Below are 22,473 nucleotides of genomic sequence, written 5' to 3'. Positions count from 1 at the left end.
AGTGCCATACTGTTTGTATTTCTTTATAACTGATGTAAATAATGTTCAAGACATTCAGTGACTTGGAAATGTTCATGTATCCATCCCCTGACTTGTCTGAAGAAAACTGGCAATTAAACTGATTATTTACAGGTATGATACCAAAGGGGCTGATTACTTATGCAACCCATCATCTTGGTTTTTATATTTTTAATTCATTTATATCAAGTTGTAGAGATTTACTTTCAATTTGAGTCTAAGGAAGATAATTTTAGAAATTTTTTATATTGAGAAGCCCGATTTACTTCTTGTATTTGAAACGCCATAAACAAATTAAAATGTGTGAAATACTAAGGAGCTGAATACTTTTGCAAGCCACTGTGTATATATATATATACTTAAAAACAGGGTCATTTAACCCGTGGAGAACATGGGACATGCTGTCGATGGTTCTTAGAAAAGCTAAGATACAGTACTTTCTTGCAGACTCTGAATCTGATTAAACATTTCATGTTTTGCATCATGTGTTGGCAATGTTAACATTTCTACACAAAGTAAAAACAATTTTGTTGAGATTGTGCAGAAACCAGAATCTGGATCATCTGATTAGGTGCTAAATGGGATGTAGTTCACAGCCATGGCCAGGATGGGTGCTCCTGTTGGCATGCCGGGGAACGGCCCACTGGACCCAGCAATGTCAATGTGGGAGTACGGCAAAGGCTTGTCAGAATCCACACCGTGCTGCAGTGGAAGGTCAGGTGGGAGAAGAAAAAAAAAAAAAAAAAAAAAAAGCAGAACGCATTAATCACTGCACCTCTGTCTGCAGGCAAACATTCTGAGAACATGCCGTTACCTTGTCTAGACCAGATGTCATGATGAGGAAAGCGGCTGGTGTCTGATGTCCTCGAGGAGTAGCCGAGGACGGCAGGTTATTGCACTGCAGAATGTCCTCGTACTCAGATTTGCCCTTATGGAACTCATAGTCCTCTCGACGAATCCTGGACACCTCAAACACATCACCCAACACGTCTCCAGCTGCATGACAAACAAATACCACATGGTGGCGCCATTTCTACATTTTAGTTATTCATTAAAAAAAATTAACAGGGGTGAGGGAGACAAGACAAATACCCTACAGAGGTTACTGAACCTCATAGTGAATCAAAGCATGTTTAGCTTCATGCAAACTGTTGTCATAAGGCAGCTGGAACAAGCAAATGGTTGGTTATTTACCAAAAAATGTTAAACCACAAATAATTTATTGTAAATCAAAAAAAAATTTGTCTCCACCTATTCTCTTCACTTCCAAAGACATGCAGGTTAGATGGATTGGAAACTTTAAGTAGTCCGTTGGTGTGACTGTGTTTATATGTGGCTCTGACAGACTGGCATCCCGTCCAGGTTGTACCCTACCTGACGCCCTATGACTGCTGGCTCCAGCACCCCCCACGCCAGACCCTTGATTCAATAAGCAGGTATAGAAGAATGAAAGAATTGCACAAATCTGTGTGTTTGGTTAAAGATTGGGTTAAACTTTACAGTACATTTAATCCTGTAAAAAATAAATAAAAGTAAATCAGTGCACACAGTAAAGTCAATAGCTATTCATTGGTGGACACAATTAATGGATGATGTATTTCAGTGTCAGGCTGTTTGAATATTGAACTAACATGTAAAAGGCATTTCAATTATGTTTCTTGTGATGGGTTACATTTTTAAGTCTTACCTTTCTGCCACTGAGCGGCGTTTCCGTTGCTGTGGGCCAGTCCATTATCCATAATGATCTACAAAAAGAAAGTGAAAAATTTTTAGTGTTTAAAGCACAATGCGTCCAAGTAAGTTGTAGTTTTGTGTTTCAGCGGGACTCACAGAGTACTCAGGTCCCATGGCCCTGATGGCATGACCGGTCAGAGTAGCAATAGTGAAGAGTTGAGGCGAAACTTCATGCACCGCCTGCACCGATAGAGGACACAGTCACAACGAGAAGGAGCGTGAAGACACATTAGTCAAGAGCTGGTAATAAGTTATTCTGACCTTCTCCTTCATTTCACAGAGCAAGTCGACCATCACCATGCGCCCCTCTGCATCAGTGTTTCCCACACGCACTCTGCGACCCGCACGAGAAACCAGCAGCTCATCGGCCACATAGCAGTCTGAAAATAAACACATGAAGGTCCAACCTTTAAAGCCAAGCCAAACCTAGGCACATCCCATCCTGCTTAGACATTTCTATTACAGAAAACAAAGCTACTATCAGTGTCTCATCACAGAACCAACACATTTTTACCCAAGAGAAGGCTCAGCATCAAAGGTTCCTGTAAAACCAAACACTGGACTACACTGACCTGCGCCCACGCTGTTCCTCACCATCGCCATTGAGCCGACAACTTTCAGATGTTTTGGTTTCAGCTTGGCTAAGATCTACACAGCAAGAAGGACACAGAGTCAGTGAAGCTTTCTTACTCTTGCAAAGTACGTGAACCTGAATATCTGACATCTTCTAAAGTTATCTGTAGATCTGATGTACCATTTACTATTTCCAGCTGCTGTGAGTCATAAAACAGGACAGAAGTCCTGACATAAATGTCACCGTACTTACAGAACCCTTGCTTGCGCTGCTTATTAAATCTTTCTGAGGTCTTATTACTCATCTGAAAGTTTATTTTTTTTCCCTCTACCTGGAAGAATCCAGCGACAGCAGCAGCTCCACACTTGTCTCTGTGCATCCCTGCCATGAACCCACCAGCCTTGATGTCCGCTCCGCCCGTGTCATACGTGATACCCTGGAAGTGGTGGAGACACACAAATATCAATCTTAAATTGAAGGGAGTCAGTTTTATGCAAATATTTATGCAGCAGAATGTCCAAAACAACACTGTTACTACAAACAATATTCTTGCATATTTAATATGCAACAATAACTATGAAAACTGCACAGTTACTTTCACAAACTTAAAGTATCCTATTGCATCTTAATTTAAAGTGGACTTCAAAGGCCCACTTCCCACAGATCTGTCTGGTCACTGTGATGTCCACTGGTCTGTGCAGCAGTCAGTACCATGAGGTCATTGGTGGTGGAGGTGGACATAACGGTGTTATACACTGTGGATCACTCATGCTGCCCGTGCCCTACTGACTCGAAATGGACGTGCTCCTGCAGCCTGCCGTGGTGACATTCCACCAAAAAACCATGACAAATGTCCTTTCTCTTTCAGTTGGGTGTAAATTGTGCCATTGATTTTTGTAAAAATGACGCACAGGGGTATTTAATGTGGTTCCCAGTCTTCATAAAATTACAAAATAATTGGGCAACAAGTAATATAGAATCATAAGAACCTGTAAACTGAACACACTGTGTAAAATGTACTACGCTCAAGTTTCTTGGTGTACAAAGAACCGCTCTAAAGAGTTCTCAATACACAGTGAAATAATGACTTACAATCAATATATGTGCTTTAGCCAATCCGTGGAAAGAGTTTTACTTTGGTATTTGGAAGATTTGCTGAAGGAATAGGCTGATATAAAAAAATGACACATCCTCTATATTCCCCTAAATGTGCATAATGTTTCCTCAAATAAATAAAAATTTCATATCCATCTGCCTTTATAGAACTCTACTGAATTGTTACATTAAAACACACACTCCTCACTACAGTATTAAATAAAAATTCTGGCTATCATATCATGTTATGACAACAGGTGCCCAGAGTTTGAGCCCCCTCGCCAGTTAAGAAAAATGAATCCACCAATTTTGCCATTATACAGGATTACATTTATTTCAGCCTTTAATAGGATCCAACAGCTAATGTTTTAAAAAAAACAGCTGGACTTCAGAGTCATGTGCATTTCGTACTGTTTACTATTTGTTGAGGCAGATTTAAGCTTGAACTTTGGGGATTCCTTCAGTAATTTTGTTTTTCCTACCAACAGAGGCAACCTGAAAACAAAGTCCCCTTTATAAACATTTCTACTCGTAAGTTACCAACAGATGTCTGGTGGCCTTTTCACATTTAAAGGAGGCATATAGTCTCTTCATTTATCACAAAATGGACAGCTTATTTTGTGTTAAACTCTAGTTATTATAAAGTAGCTTTATTTCTGCTGTATAACCACAAAAATACAGCCAATTATTGCTGGCATAATATTTATTTTGGGGGAAACAACCAAGGACATGAAAGAGGTGGCACGTGCAAAGATAAAAGCTCATGGTGCATTTGAATGAAATTTGGAACTCTGAATTTCAGTTTTCAGAGTAGGAAAAATACAGCTTATAATTCTCCTCACTGACTCAATTGGCAAACAAATTAAAAATTATTTCATATTGTCAGCTGCTACAGCAGATCTATACGAGCATCATCTTACCTGTCCAGTGAATAGCCAGCAAAACTTTCATGAGAAATCTGTCCATATTTTAACCGGTGTTCGTCCCAACAGATCTCTGGCGGCCTATGTTTATTAGTGGTGTCCATTGCTGTCTTTCTCTTTCCATTTTATTTTGTTCTTTGGCACTTTCAGTTCCAATTTAAGATATGCTGCATTTCTTCAGCTCCATGGAGGCTGAAGACATACTACACTCGCATATACTGCAAAGTACTGCCAGTGGAGGCCCAAACAGCATGCCATGTCATGAAGTCTGTTCACTGAATTTTAAATTCATGTAGGTCAAAATCAAATATAGTTAACAGAAAAGGTGAATTTTGATCATAGTGGTGATACAAGATTGTGAATCCTTTATTTACTAAGGAACAAAATGATAGTGGTGGAATGAGCTGAAGAAAATAATTTTTATGACTTAGATGGTTATAATCTTTAATGACATTTAGGAGTGGCTACATTAATTTTAATAAGTTGGGACTTCCTCTGGGTTTACAATAAGCTTCAACATAAAATGGATGGATTTTTTTCCCCTCACCTTGCCCACCAGCATGAGAGTTTTTTGGATCGGTCCCTCTCCAGAGTACTGCAGCTTGATAACTCTGGCCTGGTGACGAGGCACAACTACATGCAGACAAAAACGTAATTACATCTTTAAAATATCGACATTTAAGAAATTTAACACTATCTTGTGTAGCTCAAATACACATGATGCATGAGTAACTTTTAAAAAGACCTTCTCCTACCATTGGCACAACGGTTGACTGCAGACAAACAGGGATACTCCTTCTCCAGAACCTTCAGGTCGCTGATCACTTCAATCTAGTACAGAACACACACACACCTTAGTCTTTTAAAACTTTTGCTTTCTTTAAGAGATCAGATTAAGATGTGTAATTTTTCACACCGTCACAGGGCTGTCCTTGAACAGTTCCTGGACATAATCAGCCACACGAGGAGCAGCCATACGCTCGGGGTCTGAGCCGCCAATATCACGGCACGCCAGTCTGAGGGGAGGAGACAGGAACACTGAGGAGGAGCGACACGATGTGGGACATTTCAGATGAAGCTGTTGACTCACCTGCCACTCTCCAAAGCCTCTGCCAGTCGCACCAGTTTCTGTCCCTCTGAATCCTCTGCCACCCACAGACCCAGAACATGCACTTTGCAGTCATCAGGTTTCACTTTCAGCTCCCTCAGTTCCAGCGGCTTTTGAGGGTACAGAAATAACTAATGAGTTCATACTTTTCCATCCCCAGTGTCTAGTCATAAACAGTTTGTCTGAAATCTACATTAGGAATAAAATAAAAGCAGAGAAACCACACACACCCACAGCCAGTCTTAGTGCAGACGGTTCGGCATTGTTGCGTAATAACGCTGTTGAATTATCCATAATAGTAAAGCTGTAATACAGCATTTAGTATATCTTGTAATGTGCAAGCTTTGGAAGGACTGGATGATAGAAGGTTTGAACATAGAGGGATTCAACCAATCTACATGGGGCTGGTGTTTATCCCATACTGTAGTGGTGTCCAAAGTGTTCCAGAAAGGGCCGAGGGGGTGCAGGTTTTCTTTGCAGCCACTGACTCCAGCAGGTGATTTCACTGAACTCATCCCATCTGCTCAAAGTGATGTTCATCAGTGAAATCACCTGCTGGAGTCAGTGGCTGCAAAGAAAACCTGCACCCTCTCGGCCCTTTCTGGAATACTTTGGACACATTGCTGTAGTATATCCATCACAGGTTTACTTCCTCAGCCAAGACTAGTACACATTTTCTTGCATAGGACTTTCTTTTATTTAATGCAGCAAACCGTTCTCACCATGTACAGAGCATGTAGAGCCCCGAGAGCAGCCACCAGTGTACTCATCTCATAGGCCGGGTGAGGAGGGCAGATCAGCAGGGGGCGCTGCATGCCTGCTTTCAAAGCCCTGAAATCACACACACACACACACCTCAGAAAGCTGCTAAGAAACAGAAAAAAAAAAGCTACCATTAGTTACCACTTACGCACCGTTTGATGCCTTTTTCCGCTGCATCACTGAAACGCCTGACATCATCATAGTCTCTGTTTACTGGGCCGGTGGAAGCAAACACCAGTCTGTTACCAGATATGCCAGGCACCTTCAGGACCACCACCTCCTCCCCGAGACCGCTGTCCACCTACAGAGAATGAAGAGAGTTTTTTGTGAATGTCTGCTTTTGTATTTGGGAGTTTACCTTCAGTTGAGTTCCTCTCTGAGGTCTTCAAATACTGATTGAGGAGAACCACAATCACTACCACTGCAGAGAACATTGAAGCATTCGAGCAGCAGCACGGTGTGTGCAGCAATTACTGCGTTTTTGGTAAAAGCACTGTGTGCAACACAGTTCTACGCACCACGTGCATGCTCTGCAGTAGTCAGTTTCCCCACTTTTTGCAGCAAAGTTGCTTTAGATGCAAAATAAACATGCTCCCCCCCCAAAAAAAAAAAATTAAATAGACCAAATACTTGTACTCAACTGGGTATTTAGAGTTATGAAACTAACTTAAGTTACACTGTTTTAGTTCCTGAACCATATTACTCATTATACAACGGCTGAGTGGATCCTTGTCATTTGATTGGTGCTTTGTATGTCACATGACATGGATTATTCATCCCATTTGTGTTGCATTGCATTTAGAGTTTCTGTTAAAAATTCTTGAAAGGGTAGTTGTAAAACAGCTAACTGATCATCTGCAGAGGAATGGTCTAGTTGAAGAGTTTCAGTCCGGTTTTAGAATTCATCATAGTACAGAAACAGCATTAGTGAAGGTTACAAATGATCTTATGGCCTCAGACAGTGGACTCATCTCTGTGCTTGTTCTGTTAGACCTCAGTGCTGCTTTTGATACTGTTGACCATAAAATTTTATTACAGAGATTAGAGCATGCCATAGGTATTAAAGGCACTGCGCTGCGGTGGTTTGAATCATATTTAATAGATTACAATTTGTTCATGTAAATGGGGAATCTTCACAGACTAAGGTTAATTATGGAGTTCCACAAGGTTCTGTGCTAGGACCAATTTTATTCACTTTATACATGTTTCCCTTAGGCAGTATTATTAGACGGCATTGCTTAAATTTTCATTGTTACGCAGATGATACCCAGCTTTATCTATCTATCCATGAAGCCAGAGGACACACACCAATTAGCTAAACTGCAGGATTGTCTTACAAACAAAGACATGGATGACCTCTAATTTCCTGCTTTTAAACTCAGATAAAACTGAAGTTATTGTACTTGGCCCCACAAATCTTAGAGACATGGTGTCTAACCAGATCCTTACTCTGGATGGCATTACCCTGACCTCTAGTAATACTGTGAGAAATCTTGGAGTCATTTTTGATCAGGATATGTCATTCAATGCGCATATTAAACAAATATGTAGGACTGCTTTTTTGCATTTGCGCAATATCTCTAAAATTAGAAAGGTCTTGTCTCAGAGTGATGCTGAAAAACTAATTCATGCATTTATTTCCTCTAGGCTGGACTATTATAATTCATTATTATCAGGTTGTCCTAAAAGTTCCCTGAAAAGCCTTCAGTTAATTCAAAATGATCCAGCTAGAGTGCTGGCAGGGACTAGAAGGAGAGAGCATGTCTCACCCATATTGGCTTCATTGGCTTCCTGTTAATTCTAGAATAGAATTTAAAATTCTTCTTCTTACTTATAATGTTTTGAATAATCAGGTCCCATCTTATAATAGGGACCTCTTAGTACCATATCACCCCAATAGAGCGTTTCGCTCTCAGACTGCAGGCTTACTTGTAGTTCCTAGGGTTTGTAAGAGTAGAATGGGAGGCAGAGCCTTCAGCTTTCAGGCTCCTCTACTATGGAACCAGCTCCCAATTCAGATCAGGGAGACAGACACCCTCTCTACTTTTAAGATTAGGCTTAAAACTTTCCTTTTTGCTAAAGCTTATAGTTAGGGCTGAATCACGTGACCCTGAGCCATCCCTTAGTTATGCTGCTATAGACTTAGACTGCTGGGGGGTTCCCATGATGCACTGAGTGTTTTTCTCTTTTTGCTCTGTATGCACCACTCTGCATTTAATCATTAGTGATTGATCTCTGCTCCCCTCCACAGCATGTCTTTTTTCCTGGTTCTCTCCCTCAGTCCCAACCAGTCCCAGCAGAAGACTGCCCCTCCCTAAGCCTGGTTCTGCTGGAGGTTTCTTCCTGTTAAAAGGGAGTTTTTCCTTCCCACTGTTGCCAAGTGCTTGCTCACAGGGGGTCGTTTTGACCGTTGGGGTTTTTCCGTAATTATTGTATGGTCTTGCCTTACAATATAAAGCACCTTGGGGCAACTGTTTGTTGTGATCTGGCGCTATATAAATAAAATTGATTGATAGAGTGCATTTTGGTTCTATTTAGAGTGAAAATTTGGTTGCATACGTTTGGTACCATTGCACTCTGCGCGCGCACACACAGTAAACCGTCTGGATGCATGAAGAGCTGATCAGATGAAAAGCTGAAGTTATTTTTGGCTGGACTGAAGACCTACACAGTTTTTTTTTTTGTTTTTTTTAACAGAAGTACGAAGTCAGTGCACTGCAAGACCAGACTACACATTACAATTTAAAGTTCATGTTGGACCTTAGCAGCAGTGGAACACCAACTTTTCTGTTGTTTATAAATTAATAAAATATCAAATGACAAAGATCTATTTTAACTGTTATATAAAACAAATGATGAATGTTTTTACTTTTTTTTTTTTAAATGGAACAAGTAGTTAATTCAGTGAAAGCTGGAACAGCCCATTCAACGAGGTGAAGCCGAGTTTAATGGTCTGTTCCAGCGTTCACCTCTTGAAATATTCGTATCACTGAACTCAAACATTCATTATTTGTATTATAGAAGTCTGCTTTTTGACAGGCGTATTTCTGCGTGTGGATGCTTGCTGCAGCTGCAGGAAAGAATGCTGACAGACACGTACAGAGCTGTAGTCCTGCAGAGGACCTTTCAGACACTGCAGGTTGGAGGGCAGCGTCTCATGGCTCTGGGTCACCAACACAATGCCATCAAAACTAGAGGGAAGAGGAAATAATCATCTAAGTATTGGTGCCGGAGAAGGTGTAACTCAGCTGAAGATGAGAACTTGTCCTGATACTCACTTCTGATTACTGCAGTCAGTAGTATATTCAATTGGCTGGATGCTAGACAGACAAAAACAAAAGTAAATTCTTCTCATATCCAAGTTTACACTGTATCACAGGCTGAAATTACATTAAAGTAATTAAATGATAAAAAAAAATTGATTGATTGATTGATACAAGATCATATAAATAATGTAAAACATAATCCATGCAATGCTGACTCTGATGACATAATCGGTCAAAGTAACTAAATCTGTAAGACCTTTTTGAGTGCCGCTTCAAAGATTGATTGATTGATTAGAAATTAACGACACTACCAACACATAAGTGTCAAACAGTTGACAAATATTTACCTGGTACAATAAACACAAAATTCACCACAATGTCATGCATTACAGGTTAAACAGCAAGCTATCAGTAGTTTAGGAATGTGACTACTTCACCGGGATAAATCCCAACTCTTTACAACAAACGAAGCAGGTTTGTTAGCGCACAAAAGGTGAGTCTCCCTTACACGGGCCTGATGGCTGAAAGTCTCCTCCGAAAGACTAGGCAATAGGAACAAAGTACCTTGCCCAAAGGGAAAACTGTTGTGAATGGGACTCAAAACAAGTACCAACTTAAAATCTAATAAAAAGATTAAATCTCTAAGAAAACTTAATGCGGGAGCGTGAAACATCTCTAAACAATGTCCTAAGATCAGGAACGTCATAAAAATTCACCCGAATGTGAGCAAAATCAACACCTTCAAGCAGGATATGTTTCACTGTAAGTACGCAGTTACACAGTAAACAATAAAGCAGGGCGCCTGCTGCAAGTAAATATGCATGTGTCAAGTGTGAATGACTATACGAGCGCGGGTCAACACAATGTCTTCCTGTCGCTTAGCTAGCAGTAGAAGACTAAGCAATTTAATGAGCGGTTGATGTTAATTATTGGGATAGAGATCCCATAACGTTTGCCATATGTTTTTAAAATAATTGTTAATTTTTGGCTTTAGATCCATGTAGGGTAAGTTTATTTCTGTAACATCCATAGCAAGAGCTTCTTTTGCCAACGGTTTCATTCCCCTTAATGCCTGTATGACTAGGGATCCAAGCAAATATTACTTGCTTACCTAATGTACTGATGTTATACAAAGTTTCCAAAAGCTGAACAATAAACGAATGTTTATAAGTTTTGCCCTGCAAAGCTGTTACACTAGGCAGAGAGTCTGTATAAATAACAAAACGTCTGTGGGCAGTGTTCTCTATAACACCCAAAGCCATTTTCAGGGCAAACAACTCAGCTGTATAAATAGAAGAACTGTCTGGTAATCTTATTTGCCATTGAAGAAGGCCACTTGCAGAAGCTGCACCTACTTTATTCTGGTCTTTCGACCCATCTGTATAGATCTCACAATAATGTCTGTATTTATACCTCATTTCTCCAAACTTGGTCAAAAAGATTAAATCATTGGTGCAATTCTTTTTAAATGGCCGTAATGATAAATCAAGTACTGGGTCAACGAGCATCCAAGGTGGAATATTAGGAATGCGGAAAGAAGCTATAATAGTAGTACTGAGTATGCGCAATAGAGCTTCTTTATTACGTAAACCAAAAGATTTAATAGCCGACGGCTTCCAAGCAGCCGCTTCAAAGAAAAATGTTACCACTTCTTTTCTTTCAGTGCAGCACACTCTGCCAGACTTTGTACCGAACGTGCACTTTAAAGTGAGTGTTACATCATCTTGTTAATCTCTGTATGAGTAAAACATCTTTGTGCACCAGTGTAGTAGAAGTAACAAAACCACAATGGAGAAAAATGTCTGCTGCAATAACAGGATGCATGATTTTATTTTGCAGGCACATATCATTTAGCCTTATTCCAAAATGGAGTAACTTAATTTCCCCCCTCAAAATACCCCATAATGACAACATGAAAAAGTGTTTTTTTTTTTGTTTTTTTTTTTTTAACAGGGTGGATCCATAATTTTATTTTTCAGGCAGGTAACATTTAGATTGTCAAACACAAATATCTAATTTCATTTACACTGAATTTAAATATCTAAAGTCTATACTCATAAATGTGATTAACAGATTAAAAAAAAAAAAAAAAAGATACCAAAGCTGTGACCCTAAACTGGAGGAAGTTGGACTTTATTTTAAAATTCAATAAGCTAACCCACAAAAGGCATAACTTTAGAAAATGAGTCATTTTGGTCAGCTCCAAAACTTCAATTAGATTTTCAGGTTTTCCTGTTGACAAACCGTTTGTGTCATCACAGAATATTTGAAAAGAAGTGAAAGCATTTTAAAACTCAAAGCAGAGTAAAAACAGGTGTGGTTGAATAGCAGCCTTTATATAACACCTGAATAGCTCCTTGTCATTTGACTGGTGGCTTGCATGTTACGTGACATGGATTATTCATACCATTTGCCACTGTGTTCCATTTACCGTGCAATTTTGGTTCTCTACATTTTGTGCTATTGCACATCGCTATGCGCTCACACTAGTGGCGACGGCACTTAGCCTAAGAACAAACGGCGGCCCGACACAGTGCCCAGACTGCTGGGTAATGGATGGGAAGGCTGGATGCACTGAGGGAGCTGGAGTGTGAGTCGGGGGGGGGGGGGGGGGGGGTCCTGAGAAAGCAGTGTTTGCTGGAGGCAGAGCTGCACAGGCCGAGTTGGCTCCTCTGCAGCTCGACGCTTGCAGGGAGCCACTGGGGCACAGGAGGCTCCATGAGAGGGCACCTGGGTGAGACAAGGCATATCTGTCTTGCTACAGAGCTTTGGGGGACACTGCAGGACCAGGAAAGGCATAAGTCCTTTTTCTCTTGTTTATAAATTATTAAAATATCAAATGACAAGGATCTAGTTTAGAGGTTATATAAAACAATGTTTTTTTCATTCATTTAATGGAAAGATTCTTTCCATTGAACGAATGAAAAAAATATTCATTATTTGTATAATATAGGTCAAGCAGTGTGGGCCAATTAGTGCCGACAAGGTACAAAGGGTAGGCTTAAAACACTGCAACAATGGTTTTATTTTGAGGTGAGGTCAGAAACTATTTAAAAATCATCTACAAAATATCAGTTTCAATGATTAGGGAAAAATTCTTTGTACAGATTGACATGCTTATGTTTCTTTTCGAAAGCCACAAACGAAAACTTGTTTTGTGTGTCAAAATTAAGTCCATTTCAGACATCAAATTTTGAGGGTACTCTGATTTATAATTTCTTTTTTTTTTTTGCTCTGGGACACCATACTATATACTGTATGAGCCAAATGTTGCTTTGGCACAAGCTTTACACCGGATGCCCTTCCTGACACACCTCCAGATGTACACAGAGAATGAGGTGCAGGTGGGCTCAAACCCAGGACCTTCTATTTGTGAGGCACTAACTACAACCCCTGGCAATAATTATGGAATCACCGGCCTCGGAGGATGTTCATTCAGTTGTTTAATTTTGTAGGAAAAAAAAAAAAAAAAAAAAAAAGCAGATCACAGACATGACACAAAACTAAAGTCATTTCAAATGGCAACTTTCTGGCTTTAAGAAACACTATAAGAAATCAAGAAAAAAAGATTGTGGCAGTCAGTAACGTTTACTTTTTTAGACCAAGCAGAGGAAAAAAAAATATGGAATCACTCAATTCTGAGGAATAAATTATGGAATCACCCTGTAAATTTACATCCCCAAAACTAACACCTGCATCAAATCAGATCTGCTCATTAGTCTGCATCTAAAAAGGAGTGATCACACCTTGGAGAGCTGATGCACCAAGTGGACTGACATGAATCATGGCTCCAACAACAGAGATGTCAATTGAAACAAAGGAGAGGATTATCAAACTCTTAAAAGAGAGTAAATCATCACGCAATGTTGCAAAAGATGTTGGTTGTTCACAGTCAGCTGTGTCTAAACTCTGGACCAAATACAAACAACATGGGAAGGTTGTTAAAGGCAAACATACTGGTAGACCAAGGAAGACATCAAAGCATCAAGACAGAAAACTTAAAGCAATATGTCTCAAAAATCGAAAATGCACAAAACAAATGAGGAACGAATGGGAGGAAACTGGAGGAAACTGGAGTCAACGTCTGTGACCGAACTGTAAGAAACTGCCTAAAGGAAATGGGATTTACATACAGAAAAGCTAAAAGAAAGCCATCATTAACACCTAAACAGAAAAAAAAAAAACAAGGTTACAATGGGCTAAGGAAAAGCAATCGTGGACTGTGGATGAAAGTTATATTCAGTGATGAATCTCGAATCTGCATTGGGCAAGGTGATGATGCTGGAACTTTTGTTTGGTGCCTTTCCAATGAGATTTATAAAGATGACTGCCTGAAGAGAACATGTAAATTTCCACAGTCGATGATATGGGGCTGCATGTCAGGTAAAGGCACTGGGGAGATGGCTGTCATTACATCATCAATAAATGCACAAGTTTACGTTGATATTTTGGACACTTTTCTTATCCCATCAATTGAAAGGATGTTTGGGGATGATGAAATCATTTTTCAAGATGATAATGCATCTTGCCATAGAGCAAAAAATGTGAAAACATTCCTTGCAAAAAGACACATAGTGTCAATGTCATGGCCTGCAAATAGTCCGGATCTTAATCCAATTGAAAATCTTTGGTGGAAGTTGAATAAAATGGTCCATGACAAAGCTCCAACCTGCAAAGCTGATCTGGCAACAGCAATCAGAGAAAGTTGGAGCCAGATTGATGAAGAGTACTGTTTGTCACTCATTAAGTCCATGCCTCAGAGACTGCAAGCTGTTATAAAAGCCAGAGGTGGTGCAACAAAATACTAGCGATGTGTTGGAGCGTTCTTTTGTTTTTCATGATTCCATAATTTTTTTCCTCAGAATTGAGTGAGTCCATATTTTTTTTTCCATCTGCTTGGTCTAAAAAGTAACCATTACTGACTGCCACAATTTTTTTTTCCTGATTTCTTATAGTGTTTCTTAAAGCCAGAAAGTTGCCATTTGAAATGACTTTAGTTTTGTGTCATGTCTGTGATCTGCTTTTTTCTACAAAATTAAACAACTGAATGAACATCCTCCGAGGCCAGTGATTCCATAATTTTTGCCAGGGGTTGTAGTACAGGCTGAATAACTAGTTTCATTTCAATCCTTTATTTTAGTTATCAAACAGTATATATATATATATATATATATATATATATATATATATATATATATATATATATATATATATATGTGTGTGTGTGTGTGTGTGTGTGGCTTGCAGTCGACTGTCAGCAAGTTGAGCAACTGCTGAAATAACATGATCTTGGAAAGTTGGAGAAGTGTCATATGACTAGAAGTAAAAGCTCAGCTTAATTTGTAGGTCATAAAATGCAGAGGATGTGAAAGTGGAACTAAGCACATGCTTGTACAACCCCTGGCAAAAATTATGGAATCACCGGCCTCGGAGGATGTTCATTCAGTTGTTTAATTTTGTAGAAAAAAAAAGCAGATCACAGACATGACACAAAACTAAAGTCATTTCAAATGGCAACTTTCTGGCTTTAAGAAACACTATAAGAAATCAAGAAAAAAAAGATTGTGGCAGTCAGTAACGGTTACTTTTTTTAGACCAAGCAGAGGAAAAAAATATGGAATCACTCAATTCTGAGGAAAAAATTATGGAATCACCCTGTAAATTTTCATCCCCAAAACTAACACCTGCATCATATCAGATCTGCTCGTTAGTCTGCATCTAAAAAGGAGTGAACACACCTTGGAGAGCTGTTGCACCAAGTGGACTGACATGAATCATGGCTCCAACACGAGAGATGTCAATTGAAACAAAGGAGAGGATTATCAAACTCTAAAAAAAGAGAGTAAATCATCACACAATGTTGTGAAAGATGTTGGTTGTTCACAGTCAGCTGTGTCTAAACTCTGGACCAAATACAAACAACATGGGAAGGTTGTTAAAGGCAAACATACTGGTAGACCAAGGAAGACATCAAAGCATCAAGACAGAAAACTTAAAGCAATATGTCTCAAAAATCGAAAAATGTACAACAAAACAAATGAGGAACGAATGGGAGGAAACTGGAGTCAACGTCTGTGACCGAACTGTAAGAAACCGCCTAAAGGAAATGGGATTTGCATACAGAAAAGCTAGACGAAAGGCATCATTAACACCTAAACAGAAAAAAACAAGGCTACAATGGGCTAAGGAAAAGCAATTGTGGACTGTGGATGACTGGATGAAAGTCATATTCAGTGATGAATCTCGAATCTGCATTGGGCAAGGTGATGATGCTGGAACTTTTGTTTGGTGCCTTTCCAATGAGATTTATAAAGATGACTGCCTGAAGAGAACATGTAAATTTCCACAGTCATTGATGATATGGGGCTGCATGTCAGGTACTGGGGAGATGGCTGTCATTACATCATCAATAAATGCACAAGTTTATGTTGATATTTTGGACAACTGAAAGGATGTTTGGGGATGATGAAATCATTTTTCAAGATGATAATGCATCTTGCCATAGAGCAAAAACTGCAAAAACATTCCTTGCAAAAAGACACATAGGGTCAATGTCATGGCATAGGGTCAATGTGCAGATCTGATTTGATGCAGGTGTTAATTTGGGGGATGAAAATTTAGAGGGTGATTCCATAATTTTTTCCTCAGAATTGAGTGATTCCATATTTTTTTCTCTGCTTGGTCTAAAAAAGTAACCGTTACTGACTGCCACAATCTTTTTTTTCTTGATTTCTTATAGTGTTTCTTAAAGCCAGAAAGTTGCCATTTGAAATGACTTTAGTTTTGTGTCATGTCTGTGATCTGCTTTTTTTCTACAAAATTAAACAACTGAATGAACATCCTCCGAGGCCGGTGATTCCATAATTTTTGCCAGGGGTTGTATCAATAAGTGGGCAAAATACTGCAACACACAGATATGCGTTACAGAAGTGACAGAATAGCAATAAGTTAATCTTCTCAAAGGTGAAATACGTAAACATTGATATAGTAAAAACTGCAGGGATATATTTAAAAAACACACACAACCTCAAACACGATTTCCTCTTTAAAATGGACTGGATTGAATTTATTTTGGTAAAATTCATATCTCAGTAACAACAACAATAAGTCAAACAGAGGATAACACATTAAAGTATAAACACTTATTTCCATTGTGGTTCTCAAATAACACAACTCGTCCAGAAAGTATTCACAGCGAAAGCGTTATTCCAAAACAGATGAAATTCTTTTTTTTCTTCACAAAATTCTATACACAACACCCCACAATGGCAATGTTAAACCCCCCCCCCCCCCCCAAAAAAAACACAACTTTATATATATACGTATGTGTGTGTGTGTGTTAAAAAAAACTCAGCGTCCTGACAAATTCAGGTCACCCCATTTATAATTTACACAAAAATCACAGTTAAGAGTTTCACAAATACCGCACGAAGAGTAAAAATGAGTCTGACCAGGCGAACATCGTCGTCATCGTCTCCTCCTCAGCTAACAGGCTGCTACTCCTCAGAAAGCTCCTCTCCACACTGTATATATCTGCTTCTCCTGGTCACATGATTTACATCCGCTTGTGCTGCCTTCACATACTCCTCAAAGCTCGAAAAATTAAAGTTAATGGAAAATAAAACTCTTCTACGATCCATACGTTTTCAGGGTTAATATGATACTATCACTGAGAAGTAATTATATTATTTTCTGGTAAAAGATACCGATGATTTGACTAGTAGTTTGACAATTTGGTTTACGGATCGTATATAGCCAAATTCCAATAGTTTTGAACACAACGTGAGAGGCCGTTCCTGGGAAATGTAGTTTATAACGCACATTCCAAGTCAGGCGAAAACAGCATTAAGATCACCCTAACAATTTATTTTAGCAACAGCTTTTTTTCCCATTACATAATACCTGCAGCAGTCGCTACACTTTGGGGTTTGCGTTCGTTTAATTTATCTCATTTTTGATAGGACTGACTGACCACGCGGACTACAATCACCACCCCGGAAGTAGTGAAAAGTACCAAAGTCTAATTTAAAGAAGAAAGACGGTCCAAAGATCATCGAGAGGAACAAGTAAGCGTGACACTCTTACTGATATGACGTTAAATCAAGGTATTCTGCAGTGATCGGAATGCAGATGTTAAGCCGTTATCAGCGTTTTACTTTCTGTGCAGATGTTTCTTCTTATCTGTAATTTACAGCTCTGTTATCAAGTTACAGCAGAAATCAGTTTATGTGGCTGTTTACACTGCAGCTATCAAAGCTGACACCGTGCACACATCCACCACTACTATTACTTTTAGGTACAGACAGTTACCCAGTTCTGGATCACTTTTTTTGAAAGTCCCGCTATACGGAGCCATAATGCAACTGAATGTCCTTTATTGTGTATTGTTGTATTGGGTATGTGGATGTTATCTAGCTGAAAAAGTCAGGATGTGGTAGCCCTTCTACTTAAAGTGTGAATCCACATTATGTGTGGTGCAACTATTTGCCGGAAATGGATCACTTTGCCCGGTTCTGGATCACGACACTCTGTGTCACTTTGGGTTCATTCCTGGCATCTGGCTGGAGCCCTTCTAATGCAGAATGATACACACTGTGCTCGAGAATGTGTTTTGAACACAAAATGATATAAATTCTACTTATTAAATGGGAATTTACTTAGTTTCGAAAGGCACTGTTATGCGTTTTTACAAGCAAAAAATGAAATGTGGAGGTGAGATTTCTCCTGAATTAAAAAGTAAAAGCCCCCACATTCATGCCCATTCGTGATGTTGAGATGAGCCCCAAAGTACACGACTCACAAGTCCTGACACGAGGCTGCTGCTTCAGTGATCCACTACCGGAAAATTTTCACGTCAGAGATAAATGTGTGCAGCAGTTAAACAGCAAGACATAACACACTGACATTTTCTACCCAAGTAAGTAAGTATTTTCCCACTCTAGAACCAAAAAGACCGAATGGCTAACTCACCTTTGCTACGTCTTAGAGATCGTTACTTTCAAACTTGCAGGAATGAGTGAGTCAGAAAAAGCTCACACACCGCAGACACCGGGATGTTTTGATTCCTCTGCTGATCACAAGAATGGCTGGATCCGGTCGAGCTTGTGGTCATTTGTAGACAAAACATCAGTCTTTCCATTGGTACCAAGTATTAGCTTATTCGCACTGATTACGAGAAACGGTGGCGCAAATACTACAGCAATGATCCGGAGCTAGCAGTGATCCGGAACTGGGCAAGTGACTGTACCAAAAAGCCAGTTCAAAATTTTGAATGCACTTGTGCAGAACCCAAGCTCAAGGCACATTTATAAAAGCATGTGTGACAATGGCAACTAAAGGGTGAATTTAACAAGAACAATCCGAGATTTCTGACGTCCGCCAAGGGTGAGGAATCAAAATAACATCGTGACCCGGACTCTACCTGGATCCGGATTTCACAACACAATACAGACCCTAAACTGGAATAAGGTGGCTTTATGAAATTGATGGATGAAATATAGTCTAGTTGGACTTTATTTTATTATTACAAAAAAAGGCTCAAAGTATTTACATGACTAACATTAAACACGCTGACCTACAAAAGGCATAACTTTAGAAAATAATAGTTGTTTCGGTCAGCTTCAAAACTTTAAGTAGAGTTTCAGGTTTTCTTGTTGACAAACTATTTCTGTCATGTCATCACAGAACATTTGAGAAGAAGTGAAAGTATTTTAAAACTCAAAGCAGAGTCAAAACAAAACCTAATGCAAGATGCACCTAGATGAACCTAATGCAGTGTAGACAGGGTAACAAGGGGTGAGGTTAAAACACTGCAAACAATAGTTTTATTACATGTGCCAGTGAAGTTGGGTGGAGGTTGTGTTTTCACCCCTGTTTTTTGTTTGTCAGCCTATAATCCACAATTTTTCATATGTCATTATTAATTTTTTACAGTGGATTCATTTCCTGAAGGCAAGAACTGATTCAATTTACAAGGTGGTAGGTGAAAGTCAGGAAAAATCCTGGAAAATGGGAAGAATCCCTATGTTTTAACATTGAACGAATTTTGCAAACATTCATAAATGACAAAAAAAGATTGAATTTCTTTCATATTTGAGAGTGCTATGTAGGACATTATCCTATATCAACTGACAAAGTGTAATCTGGATCTGATCCAGATTGTGGTCATTTAAATTTAACATTGAAATCCCCATTTAATGTATATTTTACATTATATCTTAATCAAACATCAGGGATGTGACTTTTCTGGCCATTTGTGAGATCAATGTAAATCCGTTGAGTAAGATTTGGGGGGGGGGGGGGGGGTGTAGCGCGGGTCATCCGTGCAAATTAAATCTTTCTTCATATGCATGGGAACCATAATAGCGCTGCCGAAACTGCAAGATAAAACACACAACATCATTGGTTATTTTTTCTACAACAGCAAACTTTCAGCCAATCAGAATCTCTGTAATATCTAAAGTCACTGAAAGTACCTGGATGTGGACATTTTGAGTTTCTGCAAGTTTGGTCTGTCGAGCTGCGTCTTTAACACGGTCAAAATTACAGAGAGAGAGGACGAAGACCGTGTTAAAGACACCGATAGTGGTGTGAAAAAAAAGGTTTAAGTGGACATGTTTGGAGCGGGAGGTGGACGTGGACAAAGGCAAGACTTGGTGAATCTGTCCGCAAGGTTGAGCTCCCCGGTAAATCCCTCTGCACGCTATGTTCAGATTTCATCAACAAAACCTTGGCAGAACACTGCAAGATGAAGAAACGTGTCATCAGATTAATATTAAACGGACTAATCTTCCCAAGTCCAGAGTGCGGAAGAGGTACAGTGAGCCCCAAAGCCCACAGCACTCATACCGGTCAGTGACCGAACATCCAGTGCTCAGGTGCATGACCACTAATTCTATTCATGCAATTAAAATGTGTTTACAATCACAGTAATTTTTAAGTGTGGTGCAGTTACTGTGCACGTACTGAAGTGCAATTCAGTGCTGCAAAACCAGCATTTGTATATGGATTTTTTTGTCAAAATTTGTTTCCATGTTCCGTTTATTTTGTCATATAAAACCGCTAACTTAAAATATATGTATTTTATGGCTTTATTTTGACACAAAACAAAACCAACAAACCCTTCTTCTTTTGTGGCGTATAACAGCAGCCAGCATCCTTATTGTTACATTACTGCCACCTGCTGCATCAGTCCGTTATAGCAGTACTAAATCCTCTCGAGTCCAGTGTCTTTCAAGTATTTAAAAAGCAAACACTTCCCCTCTCACTTGACCTTATGGCTAAAATACTTCATACAGAAACTTCTTCAGGCCTTACAATTGATTTCCTTCTGTTTTTACTCTTTAATAGATAAACCATTCAAAGGTGTAATTCATAGACTGTGGTACAGCTGGTGCACAGGATGTGTGCTTTTTAATGATACTATGCTGTATGTGCCTGTGGGGTTTACCTGCTGACTGACATACAGTGAGGAAAATAAGTATTTGAACACCCTGCAGTTTTGCAAGTTCACCCACTTAGAAATCATGGAGGGGTCTGAAATTTTCATCTTAGGTGCATGTCCACTGTAAGAGACATAATCTAAAAAAAAAAAAAAAAAAATCCGGAAATCACAATGTATGATTTTTTAATAATTTATTTGTATGTTACTGCTGCAAATAAGCATTTGAACACCTACCAACCAGCAAAAATTCTGTCTCTCACAGACCTGTTAATTTTTCTTTAAGAAGCCCTCTTATTCTGCACTATTTACCTGTAATAATTGCACATGTTTGAACTTGTTACCTGTATAAAAGACACCTGTTCACACACTCAGTCAATCACACTCCAACCTGTCCACCATAGCCAAGACCAAAGAGCTGTCTAAGGACACCAGGGACAAAACTGTAGACCTGCACAAGGCTGGGATGGACTACAGGACAACAGGCAAGCAGCTTGGTAGAAGACAACAACTGTTATGATTATTTATTAGAAAGTGGAAGAAACACAAGATGACTGTCAGTCTCCATCGGTCTGGGATTCCATGCAAGATCTCACTTTGTGGGGTAACGATGATTCTGAGAAAGCTCAGAACTACACAGGAGGACCTGGTCAATGACCTGAAGAGAGCTGGGACCACAGTCACAAAGATTACATTAGTAACACATGATGCTGTCATGGTTTAAAATCCTGCAGGGCAGCAAGGTCCCCCTGCTCAAGCCAGCACATGTCCAGTCCCGTTTGAAGTTCACCAGTGACCATCTGGATGATCCAGAGGAGGCATGGGAGAAGGTCATGTGGTCAGATGAGACCAGAATAGAGCTTTCTGGAATCAACTCCACTTACCATGTTTAAAGGATGAGAACAACCCCAAGAAAACCATCCCAACCATGAAGCATGGGGGTGGAAACATCATACTCTGGGGGTGCTCTTCTGCAAAGGGGACAGGACAACTGCAGCGTATTGAAGGGAGGATGGATGGGGTCATGTATTGTGAGATTTTGGCAAACAACCTCCTTCCCTCAGTAAGAGCATTGAATATGGGTCATGGCTGGGTCTTCCAGCATGACAATGACCCCAAACACACAGCCAGGGCAACTAAGGAGGGGCTCTGTAAGAAGCACTTCAAGGTCCTGGAGTGGCCTGGCCAGTCTCCAGACCTGAACTTAATATAAAATCTTTGGAGGGAGCTGAAACTCCAAATCTGAAAGATTTGGAGAAGATCTGTATGGAGGAGTGGACCAAAATCCCTGCTGCAGTGTGTGCAAACTAGGTCAAGAACTACAGGAAATGTTTGACCTCTGTAATTGCAAACAAAGGCTAAATGTACCAAATATTAACATTGATTTTCACAGGTGTTCAAATACTTATTTGCAGCAGTAACATACAAATAAATTATTAAAAAATCATACATTGTGATTTCTGGATTTTTTTTTTTTTTTTATGTCTCTCACAATGGACATGCACCTAAGATGAAAATTTCAGACCCCTCCATGATTTCTAAGTGGGAGAACT

At 39.5% G+C, this 22,473-nt stretch overlaps 2 protein-coding genes across 4 annotated transcripts in view; one reads left to right on the top strand and one right to left on the bottom strand.

Annotated features, from left to right (window-relative positions):
* Positions 1-397: 397 nt before the first annotated feature.
* Positions 398-17,017, bottom strand: zgc:152830 (uncharacterized protein LOC767682 homolog). Of its 2 annotated transcripts, XM_034170675.1 has the most exons (16): positions 16,932-17,017; positions 9,493-9,534; positions 9,315-9,405; positions 6,367-6,515; positions 6,175-6,283; positions 5,435-5,562; positions 5,261-5,360; positions 5,100-5,175; positions 4,892-4,977; positions 2,658-2,762; positions 2,325-2,400; positions 2,014-2,132; positions 1,849-1,932; positions 1,706-1,763; positions 833-1,014; positions 398-720 (listed from the first exon to the last, which is right to left on the bottom strand). In XM_034170675.1, the coding sequence occupies exons 1-16, from the start codon at positions 16,949-16,951 to the stop codon at positions 586-588; spliced, it is 1,560 nt and encodes a 519-aa protein (XP_034026566.1). In that variant the 5' UTR covers positions 16,952-17,017; the 3' UTR covers positions 398-585. The 2 variants fall into 2 exon arrangements, with proteins under 2 accessions (XP_034026566.1, XP_034026565.1); XM_034170674.1 differs by lacking the exon at positions 16,932-17,017 and having other exon boundaries at positions 9,493-9,628.
* Positions 17,018-17,427: 410 nt separating this feature from the next.
* The window catches only part of fahd2a (fumarylacetoacetate hydrolase domain containing 2A), a 67,070-nt gene continuing 62,024 nt past the window's right edge, over positions 17,428-22,473 (top strand). The window contains exon 1 of one of the 2 annotated variants that reach the window (XM_034170672.1): positions 17,428-17,546. The gene's annotated coding sequence lies outside the window, so the exon portion shown is untranslated. The remainder of the gene's footprint in view (positions 17,547-22,473) is intronic. The other variant, XM_034170673.1, reaches the window with a different exon arrangement.

The sequence above is a fragment of the Thalassophryne amazonica genome, chromosome 5 (assembly GCF_902500255.1).
Source record: "Thalassophryne amazonica chromosome 5, fThaAma1.1, whole genome shotgun sequence".
In the NCBI taxonomy this organism is placed as follows: Eukaryota; Metazoa; Chordata; class Actinopteri; order Batrachoidiformes; family Batrachoididae; genus Thalassophryne; species Thalassophryne amazonica.
Note: the sequence above shows the minus strand (reverse complement) of the source record. Positions and strands in the feature narration are given on the sequence as shown.

Bases quoted from the DNA above. Each gene is read 5' to 3' on its own strand.
- zgc:152830 (XM_034170674.1), bottom strand. From the start codon at position 9,569: ATGAGAAGAATTTACTTTTGTTTTTGTCTGTCTAGCATCCAGCCAATT. The intron at 9,406-9,492 runs GTGAGTATCAGG...TCTTCCCTCTAG, and splicing joins ACTGACTGCAGTAATCAGAA to TTTTGATGGCATTGTGTTGG. The intron at 6,284-6,366 runs GTGCGTAAGTGG...GTGTGATTTCAG, and splicing joins GCGGAAAAAGGCATCAAACG to GGCTTTGAAAGCAGGCATGC.